Source organism: Patiria miniata, unplaced genomic scaffold (genome assembly GCF_015706575.1).
Source record: "Patiria miniata isolate m_02_andy unplaced genomic scaffold, ASM1570657v1 HiC_scaffold_20, whole genome shotgun sequence".
Classification (NCBI taxonomy): Eukaryota; Metazoa; Echinodermata; class Asteroidea; order Valvatida; family Asterinidae; genus Patiria; species Patiria miniata.
Genome location: NW_024037059.1, coordinates 19,517,740 through 19,535,717, shown reverse-complemented (window position 1 = coordinate 19,535,717; position 17,978 = coordinate 19,517,740). Strand labels below are relative to the sequence as shown.

At 41.2% G+C, this 17,978-nt stretch overlaps 2 protein-coding genes across 4 annotated transcripts in view; one reads left to right on the top strand and one right to left on the bottom strand.

Moving 5' to 3' along the window:
- Positions 1–1,486: 1,486 nt before the first annotated feature.
- On the bottom strand, positions 1,487–7,838 carry LOC119727770 (V-type proton ATPase 16 kDa proteolipid subunit-like). Its single transcript, XM_038199827.1, has 3 exons — positions 7,608–7,838; positions 5,917–6,103; positions 1,487–4,815 (listed from the first exon to the last, which is right to left on the bottom strand). The coding sequence occupies exons 1-3, from the start codon at positions 7,684–7,686 to the stop codon at positions 4,611–4,613; spliced, it is 471 nt and encodes a 156-aa protein (XP_038055755.1). The 5' UTR covers positions 7,687–7,838; the 3' UTR covers positions 1,487–4,610.
- A 1,276-nt stretch (positions 7,839–9,114) lies between these two features.
- Positions 9,115–17,978, top strand: part of LOC119727768 (glyoxylate/succinic semialdehyde reductase 1-like) — a 36,698-nt gene continuing 27,834 nt past the window's right edge. The window contains exons 1-5 of one of the 3 annotated variants that reach the window (XM_038199824.1): positions 9,115–9,270; positions 10,783–10,819; positions 12,630–12,712; positions 15,311–15,443; positions 17,667–17,774. In XM_038199824.1, coding sequence (XP_038055752.1) covers positions 9,158–9,270; positions 10,783–10,819; positions 12,630–12,712; positions 15,311–15,443; positions 17,667–17,774 — 474 coding nt within the window. In that variant the 5' untranslated portion in view covers positions 9,115–9,157. Of the gene's footprint in view, positions 9,271–10,782; positions 10,820–12,629; positions 12,713–15,310; positions 15,444–17,663; positions 17,775–17,978 lie in introns of all 3 variants that reach the window. The other 2 variants (XM_038199823.1, XM_038199825.1) reach the window with 2 other exon arrangements.

Genomic DNA, 17,978 nt, shown 5'->3' with positions numbered 1-17,978 from the left:
GTTTGTTGTGTTTATAATCCATATGTATGTATAATCGGCTAATTATCGGGGTCCATACCCACAAGCTAAGCTTTCTTATGGATTCCGCATCTCTATTAATTGCATTTATTATCTGCCTATCACCTTGTACTCATGTAAATTATGAGATGAAATAAAGTCAAGTTCAAGTTCATGCCGACTTCCTATTTATCTGTGTAAAGTTTGAATTTATTTGAACTTAAAACATAGAAGCTATGGCAAAAATACTTTTTTTGGACCAAATATGGGCAAAATAATGAGAGAAATAAGTTCTCATAAGATTAATATGAAATCTGGGCCAATGTGAACAACCAGATTCAGATTCAGCACTATGGAATTAGTAAAGTTGACCTTTTTGCAAGTTGACCGTGCGAAAGTTAAGACGAACCTCATTTTCTCGACCTGATACAGATTTTGGGCCATGGCCTAATTCTCGCACTTAGTCATTATTCCTTTTAATCCAGTTTTGAAAGCCAATCTATTCAGCGGCAAGGCTGCAAGACATTGGATTTTTACACCAGAATAATAATCTTAATAACTAGCACAATGTTTTCGCACAGGTCTTGGTAAAATTGATAGCGTTCCTCAATTATTAGACATTTCAATCTCACCTGACTAGACTCTGATTAAGGTAATGGTGAGGTCGAATTCACGGATCGTTCCCGTTGCGTGCTATTTTCGAGTTTCAAGTCGAAAAATACATTTTTTTTTTTCAATTGCTGTTTTCTTAATAACATACAAGTTATTCACTTTTGAATGAGACATCGAACGAAAAAAAAACTGGTAAAGGGTAGATCTCCAAAATGACACTTTTTAATATCTGGAAAGAATTCTTCTTAATCCGTATTTTTTCCCCTCGTTTTCTTTTCTCCCACTTGACACCGCTTAAAAATCAGAATTAAACAGGAAAGTTCATTTTTCCGTCATTGAGCTGTTAAGTTTAGAACAACAGAGGGCGCTATTTACGTTTTGCGGTCGGTGCACCTTTACTTGACCTTCTGTAGTGGGGCCGGGTGCCGATAAGTGATGCAACATTTGCATACAAACGTACATGTACACGTCCACATGCCCGAATAATAACAGTGGGCTAACAAAACGAATAAATATTTATGCATAATCATGTGATAGGACCAATTTTTAACAAAGTTTTCATGTCATTGAGGCGAAATTACCATGTGAATGCCTACATGAATAGTGGTGTTTCGAAATGTCCTGTTTGAAGGGATACAGGGTCTTGCACAAAAGTTATTAACCCCGAGTTTTACTTGAGTTAAACACATGTAAGCATCATGTGATGTGAATTTCCAATAAATGGTTCCCACCCAATTGTTTTGGTTAAAATATTCTCTGCTTTTCTTCTATATTACCCCCCCCCCCCATGGAAATCCCCATAAAACTTTGAAGTATGGCATTGGGATATCGCATTCATCTCTCAACCAAAAGAACTTGCAGACGCTGAAGCCATACCATGAACTAATCACAATACTTTATTGTAACTTCCTGATATATACTGTCTGCAGGAAATAGACTCATTTATCAACAGTACATTTACATCAGTATTTAGTCTTTCACAGATTAGCCATACAAATACACCATACCCATGGATACTATATTTTGGAAGCTGTAAATATACTGAACTATCTTACTAAATGCAGAAGTTATATTAACATTTATAAACCACCATTACACAAAACAAAAGGAGCATTCTCGGACTATTCAGAATTCTACGTTTGGGATTTCTTTTGCGTCTGCCTAACAAAGTGACCTTTCAACTCTGATCCTAGAATCAGTGATTTCACCTAACCCAGTGGCCCAAGTTACAGAATGACAGACCTTACGCGAAGCAGCCATCATAGAGGACAATGCCTTTGTTTTGACCTTTTGTATATGCATAACTGAATTAAAACAACACAAATGTCCTCCAAGATGGCTCCAACGCATAATTGAAAGTAAGCCGTATGCACTTTGAGTCACCGCATGCTTTTTGTTCAACCCCAATTTTATCATCGTCCCAATTACAGTTTGGGCACTCCCAATTACAGTTCAGACGATGCCGACTTATAGTTTGGGCCGTCTCAACTGTAGTTGGGTCATCCTAACAGTAGTCGGGACGGGGGCTATAACGCAACCATAATATTATACAGCTCTATGGATGCAACACTTTTCACAGAACGCAAAACAACATTTTGTTATTAATTAAATTAACCAATATATTTCACTACTGCCCATGTATGACTTTTACATGTCACTTTCAGAAGCATGTAGAACAAAATGCACTGAGTGTTGTTCGTGAACAAGCAAGACACTGCCAAACATGTACATTTTATGGATAAATGCTTGTTGAATAAATATTTGCCAGTGTTTGGTTTTGTTTTGTGCGCTACCCCGAGCGATGCACATGACCAGGGCAAAGATCGGAGCCCAGATAACGCGGGAAACATGTGATCTGTGTTGGGGTTCAAGGTTCACGCTCGGGTCTAGCAGTGCGTACGTGCATACTGTCCATGGGAGTGGAAATGACATATATCTGGCTTTCGCACAGTAGTAAAAACACAACCACAGGATGTGATACATGCATAAACAGGGTTATGTCCGATTAGGTAGTGATCAATAAATGTGTGTCTATAATATTGAATCAACGGGTTCTGGGTTCCGAATGACAAAAACTATGACTCATTTCTAAGGTTACACAGTTTCTAATAGTCTTCCACTGTATACATGACATTTTTTATCTAAAACAAAAGGATTCTTAACACAACTCGATCATTTTGTGACAATTATTACACCTACATGTACACCATTTTGATATAGAGTCGAGAAGGAATGTTGTTAGTCGCACAGAAAGAACATAGCCTTCAAATACTGGTTACAATCACATTTTAACATGCTAGGCATGCATGTGTGTACACAGTACTTGCATAATCATAAACTTCTACAATGAGTATATATAAAATCTTCATAAGCACATATGCAATATGATTGTTAAGTATACACATTACACTTTTCACACTAACACAAACATTTTCTAGGGGTTTGGGGGCTTTTTAATGTTTTATATGTTTTTTGTTTGATTTGTTGAACAGGCGCTCCATACTTGCATTGGGAATGGCAAGAAATTATGCGCATGATTGTGTGGTAACACTGTGCAGTACCCTTGCCCTATCATTTGACAATGTGATGCCAGGGAACAAATCAATGCAATAATGCTCAAATCTATAACGAAAAATAGTTACATGCACAAGGACAATGAATGGGGAAGGAATAATTATGTGATTCGGGGCCTTTCATGTTTGTGTAAACTAAAGGAATCTTAAATGATATTACTCAAAAATACATCAAATATTGGACTTTGCAGATTGCAGAATGTAAAAAAAAAAGCATACTTAGTTTTCTTTTTATGCCCTATCTCATATTCTACACAGGCTTGTGAAACTGCTTACATGCAAATTACATTATCATTTTGAACATGTCTTTGTTTAGATTTGCTTTAAAAACACAAGAGCAATATTAAATGAGGATCAACACAATGGCAGCTCCGATAATTTGCAAACAATAAAATGATCACTAATGGTGGCCTGTTTTTAATTTCAAAATTAAAATGGCGCACAACGCCATATCTTCGGCTGCAATGTACAAGCTACATTATGGACAATTTTACATTTCTATACACAATTGGAACACACTCAATTCGCCTGCCTGTTTTAAATGACGATCCCTCACAAAATGAAACGAAAACAAAGAATGTACATGTAAATCCACTGGTCTAAATATTCACTCTCTACAATCTGATCGAAATTAAACTTCTTCTGTGTGTGTGTAAAATTCACTACTTATGATTGTTTGGAACTTTGCAGGATTGAACCAACCATTTTATATGTTGTTATCGGAGTCATTTTATTGCAAGACTTTGAAGTGAAGATTTGAACATTGCAAAAAGAGTCTATTAAGAATTTAGCAAAAAGTACTGTTTTAAATGTGATTTTCATGCTGCGACTTGGTATCATTAAACTGTTTCTTCAGTGCACCAGTATTTAAGGTGATATCTGTCAAAGCTGACACTTTTTAACAATTTTTGTAATGAATAATATTTCTTCAAAGCATTCACCCCATCACTTTACAGTACATAGGATTTTATCAATTAACAGATTTTGCATTTACTCTGAAAAATGCAATCATCAACATTTTCTTACGGCCGAGTTATAAGTTCATAAAAAAAAAAATTGACATTATATTATTCAGTTAACAAAAATGAAATGACTGTACAGATAGGAAGGTTTTTAACTCTAATAATACTAGACCAATCCTCCCTGCGACATCCGCATTAAAATATATATTTCACAGGAAACCACCTCTCCGACAATTAATGCGGATGTCACAGGATTTTTAATTGCTTTTTTATGATATTTTGGCGATTTGAAATCATTATGGATATCTTGTTGGAACCGGATAAAATTAATGCATCATACTACAGATGGTATATCAGACAATGGGTTTTTGAACTTTCCTAAAATATTTGCAATTTCCTTCTTTTTTGGGGGGTAGCACTGCCAAAGCAACATGTATCTGGTACTGCATACCCAACATTTTCCTGCTCACTTGGTGGAGAGGAGCAACGCGACGATTAGTCCGTACAAGCCCAGGACTTCCGCGAAAATGAGGATTAAGATCATGCCGACGAAAAGCCGAGGCTGTTGTGCTGTTCCTCTTACTCCAGCGTCGCCGACGATACCGATGGCAAAGCCTGCTGCTAGACCGCACAGACCCACGCTCAGTCCCGCCCCTAGGTGGAGGAAGCTCCTGAAAACGGGCACCGAGACAAAAATATGACAAATTTGAATTTCAAGTATTAACCCTAACTCCCTGGGCCTTTTTGCTAGGATGTAGCCTTAATCCTGCAAAATCCTCCCATTGGACTCATGGGAAAATAGCATATAGCCCCAATCCGGCAAATTCCTCCATTATTTCTTGAATATGGGCAGAGGAGTGGTGACCACTGCCTGAATCCTGCAAAATCCTGCGGCAGTGACTGTCAATATGTTGAGGCTTGGCCAGTGACATCCTGAAGCAGTACGGAGGATTTCAAGCATAATCTAGGCCTATAATTATGCATGGCTGAGCAAAAACCTCACAAGGTCCGGCCCAAGACCTTGACAAAGTGGATCCTACGAAATCAGTAGGGCACTTTTGCCATGTAACCTCAATCCTCCAATTCCTCCACTTTGGCAAAGAGGCTTTTGAAGGATTCAGGGCAGTTAGGCTTAACCCCAACGTATCTGCTTCCATCAAAATCCACACCCCTGTTTTGGAGGATTTATGCCGATTGAGGATACCTCCATATTGACAAAAATTGAGGGGATTTTGATGGGTTCAGGACAGTAAACCTAGCAGTACTGCAGGATTTTGATGGATTCAGGATACCTCCATATTGAGCCGTTGGGGGATGTGATGGATTCTGATCTCAACGGTTTAACTCCTTGGCTATAAGTTTGGTGTGTACAAGGATTCTGATGGACTCACTGGTGGATTCTGATGGACTCGGGACACCAACAGTTTTACGCATGACAAAATTGGTGGATTTTGGCGGATTCAGGATACTTTCTAGTAAAAGTGCTCATGGGGTTGGGGTTAAAGGAAAGTAGCCTTATGCCACTTTTGGTGGTTGCGTACTAGGGGGAGTTGCGAAAACTTTCCAAATTTTGTATCTATTTAAAATTTGAAATGACTCAATCCCCAATCCCCAGTGTTGATTGGCCATCACTGTTACTACATATTATGACTGAAATTCTCCATGCTTGAAATTTAAAATCCAAAACAAAACCAACAAGTTTTTTTTATAATAACTTTTGTTGACATTAAAGATGGGGTTTCCCGAGCTAACTTCAGGCTTCTTGTACTTACCGGTATAGGGTGTAACTGCTGGGGGTTAATGAATTTGCAATGACGACAGCCACCACCAGACCGTAGATAGCAATGATACCAGCCATGACCACGGGAATGACGGACTTGATGATGAGCTCTGGTCTCATGATACTCATAGCTGCAATACCTGTGCCACTCTTTGCCGTTCCATAGGCTGCTCCAAAAGCTAGAAGATAAGAGTTTTTCAAGGTAATCTACTGCAGGCCTTGACATTTTTGTGAAAATCCAGTGTCAGACATGAACGGAACGTGGCTATGACTAAGTATAGCCACGTTCATGGGTCTGATAAACAAATCCTGAAATCACAAAACAGCATAGGGGCCAGTGGGAGGGGGGGGGGTTGGGATTTACCCCCCCCCCCCCAATATTTTGTAAAAACTGCCCTTAGGCCAACAAAAAAGTCTCCGGTTTCTAGTATGGAGCTTGCTCAAAAAGTGGTGCGGTGACGCGGCTTTTTTTTTTTTTTTTTACCTGATTTTTTTGCTTCAAATGTCGGCTGATGACTGCAAATGGAGCCTGACTAAACTTAGTGCAAATATATGGGAGTCCAGAGAGGCCACATAAAGCTTATTCTCGACCATAACCCAATCTAAAAACACGTTGAAATTGTGCAGCAGCAGGATTCCAGTCAAACCAGTGAGTTTGGCGGTTTTGAGACATCATCTTTCATTGAAAATTTTTTTTCTTTTCATTTTGCCGATGCGCATGGCTACGGCGACGCGCGCGCATACCAGAAACCGGAGACTTTTTTTTTTGGCCTTACTTTTCCATTGAAATGTCCTTTTCTCACCAGTTTTTTACCCCCCAATATTTATAAAGAGTGCCCTTCTTTTATTAACAAGTGCCCTTTTTGTTCTGAAAAAGTGTGTCGCCCTGATAAAGCGCCGCATATTGTCTGTACTGTTAGTGTGCATACTTGTCGGTTTTGAACAGCGCCCCCATCGACTGATTCGGCTAGAACGGTCACTCGATCACAGTAACTGTGGATCACAACAGAGTACTTTTTACTGTAGATCAAAGCGTGGCTATGTAATAAAGCCACTTTTGCACAATTGCAGAATACCCCGCCACTCGATCTATCCACCTCGTAGCCGGCTATGGAGTCACGGTTGATTGCCTTCAATAGACCTTCTCAGCGCTACTTGTATGTACTATGCGTCATGTTCCACTGCACTCCCACTCCGTATCCGCGTAGCCGGCAACAGGGTGGTTGGTTTGGACTTCGAATTTTTTTGCAACTCCGATTACTTTTGTGTTGTTTCGTTCTCATGGAGACCCCCACTCACATGACTCAGTATCCGTGTAGCTGGCAATGGACTTGAATTGTTTCTTTTCCAGTGATTCTAATCTCGTAGCCAGAGATTTTAGGGGTGTCATGGGTATATTTCCGAGTGGCGGGGTATTCTGCAATTACTCCACCACGTTCACGGGTCTACCCCCCCCCCCCCCCAATCAAAATGACTTTGCTATGCCGCGCCTCTGAACAGCTCTTAATCAAAAACATCACTATGTTAAAATGGAAAAATAATGAAAGAAATGATCACATGGGAAAACCTGTTCTCACTCATACCATGACATTTAAATAATTTAAACATGAAACATGCTGCAACAAACTCAACATGCTCAACATTTACAAATTAAAAATTTGACCCAGCATGCAGAGCACTTACCACTGAAAACCATGGCGGCAGTAGCACCCATAACGCCGAAGAATGGAGCATACGCAGGGGTCTCACCTGTCCCAGACATACTGATGATTATATTTGTGTCTTTTTTCGAAAGAGAAAACAACAGAATAGACGATCAAAAAGAAAAGCCTGCACTGGTCCTTCTGTCTTTATCAAGAGTAAAAAATGGCTACGGCGAAATCCGTGACGTGATTATATATGCACGGCGATCATGTGATTGAAGGTCTGGTACACGTAGAGCGCTGGTGCACGAGCTCTATGAGAGCTGTGAGTCGGAGTTTCGACTAGTACATAAATTACGACACCGGTTATCTGCTTACTCATCTGCATGACCCGAATGTGGCCAGCGTATGGCGAGCCGATTGTGACTAAGTTTCGTTTTTGATCAGCATGAATATGTTATGACTCTGACCGCCCACAATTATACAGCTCTATGCCACCGACGGATTAAAAAGACAAGATCATTTTCAGACAAATAGTCAAAAGAGACCTTCAATCAATGCAGACAGACCACTGACACAATTTCGGAAGATTTTCATATTGTCAAAAATATGTACTCAGTCAAAGATATTTTCCAATGATTATCTCTGTATATTCATCAAAATTATATTATATTTAAAACAAAAATGTCTAATCAATTCCCCATATCCATCCACCCATATACGTATTATTTCTTATCACCATAAGTAATATTATCATCACCATGATTATTATTTGGGTTATTCACTAACTTGGTCAAACTCATCTACCAGGAAAAATGTATCTGTGCACAATTTTAGTTGAAACCCTGGTTCATTTGCATATTCAATTTTCCACATATACTATCACCAGATAAGTCTATTTTTTTAATACATTTTTTTAATACATTTGAATCGTACATCATAAAAAAAGAAGTATGACTGAACACTACAGATAATAGTTCATGATTAACTTATAAACTTCCGACCAGCGATTTTTTTTAATGTAAAAAACACAAGCACTCCATATGGCCATATGGTTTCAATCGACCACGCATAAAATTCTACCGTTAACATTGTCTGGCGCCCTCTGTTGACTTTTCGTTACAATGAAGTCGAGAAGGATGACATTTTGGAGTGCCTAATTAAGGTTAATTTCTCAAGAAAAGAGGAAACCAAAACTAGAAAAAGAAATATAAAGGTGAAGGGGCGTCCCTACTGAAGTTTTTATACTATTTAATACAAATACAGACTTAAAGTTCCCCTAAAAAACGAGAACACAATAAAAACGTGAAGACCAGGCATGAAATTAAATTTCTATTCAGAGTATTTTTTCCCGGTCAGCAATTACAAAATGAGATCAGGAGTCACATGTATTTTTTCTAAAATACAAAACAAAAATCGTATAGAATTCAACATAATTTGGCCCGTAAAAAGCTTCTCCGAATAGTCAAGATGATCTAAAAGGTCTTTGAACTGCCAAAGATTCTCACCAATAAATTCAACCAGATTGAAACTACAGAGGGCGCTCGACCCCACGCCGCAAAAGTTGAAAATCTTCACTTCGCGTGCAAAATGGCGGACGATCAGGAGCAGACCTCTGCAGTTGACGAGCAACCCAAATCTCCCAACGAGAAGGCCGACAAAGAGCCCGAAAAGCACGAATTCAAGTTCGGAGAGCACGTGTGGTAAATTGTCACAATCTTGACGAGGCATCGCCTGCAAGGGGTGTCTTGTTTTTGGAGTTTGGATGTGGTGTTGATGTGTTCATTGTTTTCACTGAATTTCAATCTGTGGCCAAATTGTGGGTCTGTTCAAACGTGCAAAAAATAGCACGGATGTTTTCTTTTGTCTTTCATTCGATTTAGTAAAACAATGCTCCTTTTAGTAATAGCATAGTGGATTGATATTGTGAGAAGAAAACATCAGTTGAACATGTTGAAAGAAATACTTAAGGCAAAGAATGTTAGGTGTCTAGACGCCACTTCTTTGATTGTGTACAAACTCGATGGAGTCTGTTGAGTGCATTTTCAAAATTTTCTAACAAAATTTGACATTTTTGTCAGACCCCAGATTCATATTTTTTCACCTTTTTTTTGCAATGACTGACCTTCATTGAGACAACATATAATGTTGATGGCATCAGGATGCATTATTCTTTCCCACTTAAGTTTTCTGGAAAATAGTTTGTTAAATTTAAACATGTTGAATTATATTATTAATCAAGTTTATTTTTCGGCACAATTGCAGAATACCCCACCACTCATGTATCCCACTTCGTAGCAGCCGACTACGCAGATATGGAGTCAGGCCTGACTGCTCGTGCTGTGTATCCACGTAGCCACTCCGGTGGATCTACATTGATCTTAGACTTTTTCCTTCAGCTGCGTAGCCAATGAATTTTAGGGGGCGATTTCGAGTGGCGGGGTATTCTGCAATTACTCCGATTTTCCCAGTGTTTTGACATTGCATTGCATTCTGGGCATTGATGACAAATCAGGAATTTTTGTAAGTTATGCACACACCTTATGGTGGATGAAAAATCACAGTTGGAATATCACATTTTACAAGTTTTGTCCGGACGGTCATTACAGGAGAATGAACAATGACAAAGGATTACTTTTGTCACAATTCATTCGAATATAAATTTGCCACTGCAAGTTGACTTGAGACCTGATTTGCAAATGCAGAATGAAAAGTTGATTCCCAAAAGGAAAGAATTCCATACTGGGCCACCACTCATATTCCTTATTATGATCTGAAAAGTACCCACAGTTGTAAATCTGATGAAGAAACACTATTTTAGGAGTGCAAAAATTCTTCAACTTTTTCTGTCATGGCCCATAGACTTTGTGTAGGAGGTCTGAGTGGTGGCCGTGTATGGAATTCTTTCCCTGGCGAAAAAGTTTAAAGCAAAATAAAAAAAAATGGAAAGAATGTTGCATTCTGATGCCACTTTTTTTCATCATGTATTATCTCAGTGATGGTCAGTCGTTGCGAATATGTTGAAAAGACTTGAGTCTGGGGCTGAGAAACATTTCCAATTTTGTTAGAAAAAACTTTGAAAATGTACTCAACTCTGCATAGCCTTTGTGCAAAATCAAAGAAGTGGTGTCTGGATACTACGAAAACACAAGTTCTTCTTCTTGGCCATACCAAATTTATACCAAACCCACATTTCAACATCTTCTGTATTGCAGGGCCAAGCTCAGCAGTTTTCCTCATTGGCCGGGAAGGGTAAGTACTTGCTCTTTTGGGTCAGCGACGATTCTTTCATTCGAAATTCGAAATATTTGAACTTGCCGACTTAAACGTCAAGTTCAACTTCGAGCTTCTAGTCCCAGACTGGGACCTAGAGTGTTCTGAAACGTGCAAAACCAAATCATGCTAATTTTATTCACTCTTTAGCCAGCAAATTTCTCCCAAAATTCCATTGGGCTAAGAAAAGGTCCTCTGTATTTCACCAACCAAGTTTGAGGTCTCAATTCAGTTTTTAACCCTAACCGCCCTGAATCCTCCAAAATGCTTTTTGCAAATTGGAGGAATTTGCAGGATTGAGGTTACATGGCAAAAGTGCATTGCTGATTTCGGAGTACGCACTGTGTCAAGGTCTTGGTCTTGGGGCGGACCTTGTGTTGTTTATGCTCAGCCGTGCATAAATGAAGTCCTTAATTATACTTGACATCCTCCGCACTGCTCCAGGATGTCACTGCCTCTGCCTCAGCCTATTGACAGTCATAGCCGGAGGATTTTGCAGGATTCAGGCAGTGGTCACCCCTCCACGGACCATATTCAAGAAATAATGGAGGAATTTGCAGGATTGAGGCTACATCCTAGCAAAAAGGCCTAGGGAGTTAGGGTTAAAGGAGACTTTTCTTCAACAATTTGCACTGAGAGTGATGCAATGTGATTTTTCAATTTGAAGCCTAATGCTAGACTGGTACTTGTCCAAGTTAAAGAATGACCCTTCAGTAGTCTGGTGGCGTGACTATAGAGAGAATGTGTAGAAATAGAGACTAGGTACCAGATGTTTCTTTTAACACACTTGGTTGATGCAGTACTAATGGCGTGTTGGACTGGTTGTTTCATGTACCAGTCTATATTCTTGTGTGGCATGTTTTTACTATCTTAAATTGGGGGACGCAATCTCTTATACACAGTATTGAGAGTCCCACATGTTTGGACTCGGCCAGCCCATACGAGTTAATTTTAGGCTGCAACTTAAACTATACTCAAGAAATGTTTCAGTAACTTCTTGAGATACTGCTTTAAAAATTAGCTGTCTGATTGTTTAGGTGTCTTTGTTTATCTAGAACAATCTCTTTAACCACCGGCTATATCATTTTTATTTTTCTCATAATGTTATGGATAGGACTGTCTTAAATAAACCAAATATTCGAATAGCTTAAAGAGAAAACAATGCACGTGGGCACTTGACTGTGCTGTCATTTAATCGTTAAATTGCATTTTTATTGTCAGGTGATATTCTTTTGTCGACAGTAACTTTCTTGTCGAAATGTATTTATTGGTCCCATTCTTTTAGCTGGTTAAAGACCCTGGACAGTTATACGGTACTTATTTCAATTGCAAAATACTCTGCATTCTATAACATCCATCACCGCATGCAATTTTTGACCGGCGTACTTTGTTTGCAATTTTTGACCAGCTAGGAAGGCAGCTGCATTGCAGATGGCGTGTGTAACACTTGATCAGCAAGTTTTGAATATTTGAATATTCGGTCAAGTGCATTGTCAAATAATCGAATACCAAATTTTTTTGAAAATGGCAGCCCTAGTTATGGAACCCCTTAGTTACATAAATAAACAATTTATTTGCCAAATTGTAAAACCATGACTTGACTGATATTTATAAATTCTGCAAGATAGTAGAAACGTTTGCGTAACTTGCATCTAGTGCCTGGAAAAAAATCAACTCTAAATGTACATCTAAAAACCGTCTTAAATCAGAAAAACCACCTCCAAAATGACCAAGAATAAGAATTTGCTGTTAGTATTATTCACAATTTTTTGCGTTTTAAATTTTGCAGATTGTCAAACCATGGAAACATGTGAAAAAACCACCCGGGAAAAAGCTGACTTATTTTGTGTTCTTCTTTGGCACTGAAGATCAGTAAGTAAAGCTTTGTTTGTGTCCTGTTTTGATTTTAAAAAAGGAAATATATACACAGTGTGAAGCTGTTGCTCATACTAGTTGCGTGCATAATGTTCAATTTATTGAATTCCATAATTCTTTGACAAAATGATATCAAAGTGCAAATATCATTGTTGTTCAGTGTACATCTCACCATACTATGTCAAGTTAATCATTATGTTGACCATATTTCCTGATTGGAATTGCTCATATATGCACACTGGTTAGCTTAGGTATAGGTAGTTACAGATTGGCTTCCAACTTTTAAAACTAATGTACATTTAATCCCATTACCACATTACCACATTGTATTACATTATATTTAATCCCCGGTGAATCCAAGAGACTACGCAATACTGGCAGGGTGGTTTTGGGTGGTACAGGGAGTAACAGGAAGGGTGGTTTGGGGTGGTACAGGGAGTAACAGGCAGGGTGGTTTGGGGTGGTACAGGGAGTAACAGGCAGGGTGGTTGGGGTAGTACAGGGAGTAACAGGCAGGGTGGTTTGGGGCAGTACAGCGAGTAACAGGCAGGGTGGGTTAGGGTGGTACAGGGAGTAACAGGCAGGTGGATTGGGGCGGTACAAGGAGTAACAAGCAGGGCGGTTTGAGGCAGTACAGGGAGTAATAGGCAGGGCGGATTGGGGTGGTACAGGGAGTAACAGGCAGGGTGGATTGGGGCAGTACAAGGAGTAACAGGCAGAGCGGTTTGGGGTGGTACAGGGAGTAACAAGCAGGGTGGTTTGAGGCAGTACAGGGAGTAACAGGTAGGGTGGATTGGGGCAGTACAAGGAGTAACAGGCAGGGCGGTTTGGGGTGGTACAGGGAGTAACAGGCTGGGTGGTTTGAGGCAGTATAGGGAGTAACAGGCAGGGTGGATTGGGGCAGTACAAGGAGTGACAGGCAGGGTGGTTTGAGGCAGTACAAGGAGTAACAGGCAGGGCAGTTTGGGGTGGTACAGGGAGTAACAGGCAGGGTTGTTTGGGGCGGTACAAGGAGTAACAGGCAGGGTGGTTTGGGGCAGTACAGGGAGTAATAGGCAGGGTGGTTTGAGGCAGTACAAGGAGTAACAGGCAGGGCAGTTTGGGTTGGTACAGGGAGTAACAGGCAGGGCGGTTTGGGGCAGTACAAGGAGTAACAGACAGGGTGGTTTGAGGCAGTACAGGGAGTAACAGGCAGGGTGGGTTAGGGTAGTACAGGGAGTAACAGGCAGGTGGATTGGGGCGGTACAAGGAGTAACAGGCAGGGCGGTTTGAGGCAGTACAGGGAGTAACAGGCAGGGTGGTTTGGGACAGTACAGGGAGTAACAAGCAGGGCGGTTTGAGGCAGTACAGGGAGTAACAGGCAGGGCAGTTTAGGGCAGTACAGGGACTAACAGACGGGGCGGTTTGGGGCAGTACAGGGAGTAACAGGCAAGGTGGTTTTGGGTGGTACAGGGAGTAATAGGCAGGGTAGTTTGGGGAAGTACAGGGAGTAACAGGCAGGGTGGTTTGGGGCGGTACAAGGAGTAATAGGCAGGGTGGTTTGGGGCGGTACAAGGAGTAACAGACAGGGTGGTTTGGGGCGGTACAAGGAGTAACAGGCAGGTTGGTTGGGGCAGTACAGGGAGTAACAGGCAGGGTGGTTTAGGGTGGTACAGGGAGTAACAGGCAGGGTGGTTTGGGGCAGTACAGGGAGTAACAGGCAGGGTGGTTTGGGGCGGTACAGGGAGTAACAGGCAGGGCGGTTTGAGGCAGTACAGGGAGTAACAGGCAGGGTGGTTTGGGGTGGTACAGGGAGTAACAGGCAGGGCGGTACAAGGAGTAACAGGCAGGGTGGTTTTGGGCGGTACAAGGAGTAACAGGCAGGGTGGTTTGGGGCAGTACAGGGAGTAACAGGCAGGATGGTTTGGGGCAGTACAGGGAGAAACAGGCAGGGTGGTTTTGGGTGGTACAGGGAGTAATAGGCAGGGTAGTTTGGGGCAGTACAGGGAGTAACAGGCAGGGCGGTTTGGGGTGGTACAGGGAGTAACAGGCAGGGTTGTTTGGGGCAGTACAGGGAGTAACAGGCGGGGTGGTTTGAGGTGGTACAGGGAGTAACAGGCAGGGTGGGTTAGGGTGGTACAGGGAATAACAGGCAGGGCAGTTTGGGGCCGTACAGGGAGTAGCAGGCGCGTTGGTTGGGGGCGGTACAGGGAGTAACAGGCAGGGCGGTTTGGGGCAGTACAGGGAGAAACAGGCAGGGCAGTTTGAGGCAGTACAGGGAGTAACAGGCAGGGTGGTTTGAGGCAGTACAGGTAGTAACAGGCAGGGTGGTTTGGGGTGATACAAGGAGTAACAAACAGGCAGGGTGGTTCGAGGCGGTACAGGGAGTTCACTTAGATGTGCACGTACTAGAGTGCTCAAATATACAGGTGGCACAAAGTACGCATGACCAATTTTATTCAAAATGTGCCCAAAGCCGTAGCGTCGTCAGCAATGCATTCCAGTGTCTCTCCCAGTGGTCTCCCCCAACTCTCCCTTTCATACCGTTGAAGGAATACTTGTGCACGGAGCCCATGCACAGAACCGTCACAAACACTTGGTGTCATTTTGTTTCAGCGCTTGGGTGCGAGCTGAGAACTTGTGCCCTTACCTTGAGAACAAGGAGCGTCTGTCCAAAGCAGCCAAGGGTCAGAAATTCAAGAAGGCGATGGATGCCATTGAAGATGCCATTAGACAGGAAGAAAATAAGGTAAGATGATCTGGCAATTTACCCTACCCCCCCCCCTTCTGGTTGTTGTTTTAAAAAATGAAACAGCTGTTTTATATTGCCATCAGCAGTCCTTCTGATTTGAAAATCACAGGCGTGTGGAAAAAGGCACACCTGGATTTTTCTAGGTGTGTGATTTTTCTAGGTGTGTGGTTTTTCTAGGCGTGTGGTTTTTCTAGGTGTGTGATTTTTCTAGGTGTGTGATTTTTCTAGGCGTGTGATTTTTCTAGGTGTGTGATTTTTCTAGGTGTGTGATTTTTCTAGGCGTGTGGTTTTTCTAGGTGTGTGATTTTTCTAGGTGTGTGATTTTTCTAGGTGTGTGATTTTTCTAGGTGTGTGATTTTTCTAGGTGTGTGGTTTTTCTAGGTGTGTGATTTTTCTAGGTGTGTGATTTTTCTAGGCGTGTGGTTTTTCTAGGCGTGTGGTTTTTCTAGGCGTGTAATTCTGTGGTCCAAACTGGGACTGAACAATCTGGTATTTTTTTTTATAATAGTCATCTTGGTTCTCAGTAAAGCCATTTCAAGAGCTCACAGATGTATAATTATGCCGTAAATGTATGCCGAGGTGTGCGGTACTGAGGGATTCAGGCGTGCGATTATTAGCCCTTCTCTGGAAGCTTTTAGGCGTGTGATGGCGTGGGGGTGCAATCGCACGCCTCAAATCAGAAGGACTGCATCAGTGTTTTCTTTGTACTGCCTTTCTTTGGAACTCCTTCTTTGAATCTTGCTTCCCTTCTACTTACAATTTTCACCCTTCAAATAAAAAGAGAACAGATACCTTCTGAAACTTATTCCATTCTTTGAGTGGCCTCTGTCTTATGTTTGGGTGATATCAACTTAAGAAAAAAATCTTGAAGTGCCAACCCAGCTGAATAGACCTTTTGCATTGCAGTTGCTTCAGAGGGCGTTCATGGTTATTTTTATCTAGTTACAATGAATGCACCAAAGCTTTTCTCATACCTAGATCCAAACGATGTTTAACCTTTGTCCTCTGACTATGCCTCAATGCATAAGGTCTATGCTACAAAATGCGACATTGTATACTACACTGGGAGCTGAGCTGATCTTGGGAATGATTCATTGGCCTGACGAGTAGGGGTAATAATGATGATGTATCGTGCCTGAAGCACCTATTTGATTGATGTCTGAGCTTTATAAATCCTTATTAGGCCCAAAAAAAAGTCTCCGGTTTCTGGCATGGAGCTTGCCCCAAAAGTGGTGCGGCGATGTAGCTTTTTTTTTTTTTTTTTTACTTTTTTTTTCTTAAAATGCCGGCTGATGACTGCAAATGGTACCAGACTAAATTTAGTGCAAAATATATGGGAGTCCAGAGAGGCCACATACATGTAAAGCTTGTACTCGATCATAACCCCATCTAAAAGCACGTTAAAATTGTGCAGCAGCAGGATTCCAGTCAAACCAGTGAGTTTGGCGGTTTTGAGACATTGTCTTACATTGAAAAAAAACCTTTTTCATTTTGCCGACGCGCATGGATATGGCGACGTGCGCGCATACCAGAAACCGGAGACTTTTTTTTTGGCCTTATCATTATTAAAGCCAAAAATAAAAATAATAGTTCTGCTTCCGGTTACCCTACCTACCCTATTTTGACAGCCCTTCACTAATTTGTTTGGGGAAAAACCCTTACAGTCCCCATCCAGTCAAACTCCAACACCAGGGTTTGTTGGAATCTGTTGGAGTGAGTACTGCACTAGTAAACTGATCATGCGTTACATTGGGTTAGGGTCACCAATAATCAGAGTCCAACAGTTTTTTGTGTACAGTTTACCATATGGTGTTGGAATTTGCAGGATTGAGGAAGGTTCCTAGTAAATCACTAGGGTTAATGGCAAATTCAGTCATGCAACTTTTCCTCGGATCAGCTGATTTCCTCTTTTTTTTATTCCCATTTCAGCCATTAAAAATAGAAAAACACTGTACAAAGTCTTCTGAATTTTGGAATTTCCTCTTTTTTGTGTGAATGTACAGTTGCATGCCTGCAAATTACAAAGTACCAAGGTAACAGAAACAGGAAAAATGTTGCAAGATTTACCAAAGGCACAAAATCCAGCTGTGTGTGGGGTATGTGTTGATAGCTCAACACAACAAATTACAACAATTTTTTGTTAGTTTTTGCATGTTGTTGCATTTATTGAACCAATCTGAGATGTGGTTTATCGTTATGTTCCTCCGTCTTTTGCAGAAGGCATCTCCCCTGTCTCCTTTCCACCCTAAGGACGATGAGGAGATCTTTCCTCCCAAGTCCAAACCCATGAAAGATTACTCCAGAGAACCTCTCACCGGCAAGGCCAAGGTAGGTGCAACAACTTAACCCTAACCTGCTAGGTTTTTTTGCTAGGAACCATCCTCAATCCTCCAAAATCCTCAAAAATTTTGCACTTATACATCAAATGAAGGATACCCAGCGCCGCAATCCTTCAAAATCGTCAGACAGTCCTGCCTCTCAAAATGCATGCATTCATCCTCAATCCTCCAAAATCCTCATGTTTCTCAAACA

Bases quoted from the DNA above. Each gene is read 5' to 3' on its own strand.
- LOC119727770 (XM_038199827.1), bottom strand. From the start codon at position 7,686: ATGTCTGGGACAGGTGAGACCCCTGCGTATGCTCCATTCTTCGGCGTT. The intron at 6,104-7,607 runs GTAAGTGCTCTG...CTTATCTTCTAG, and splicing joins TGCCGCCATGGTTTTCAGTG to CTTTTGGAGCAGCCTATGGA. The intron at 4,816-5,916 runs GTAAGTACAAGA...GCCCGTTTTCAG, and splicing joins AGCAGTTACACCCTATACCG to GAGCTTCCTCCACCTAGGGG.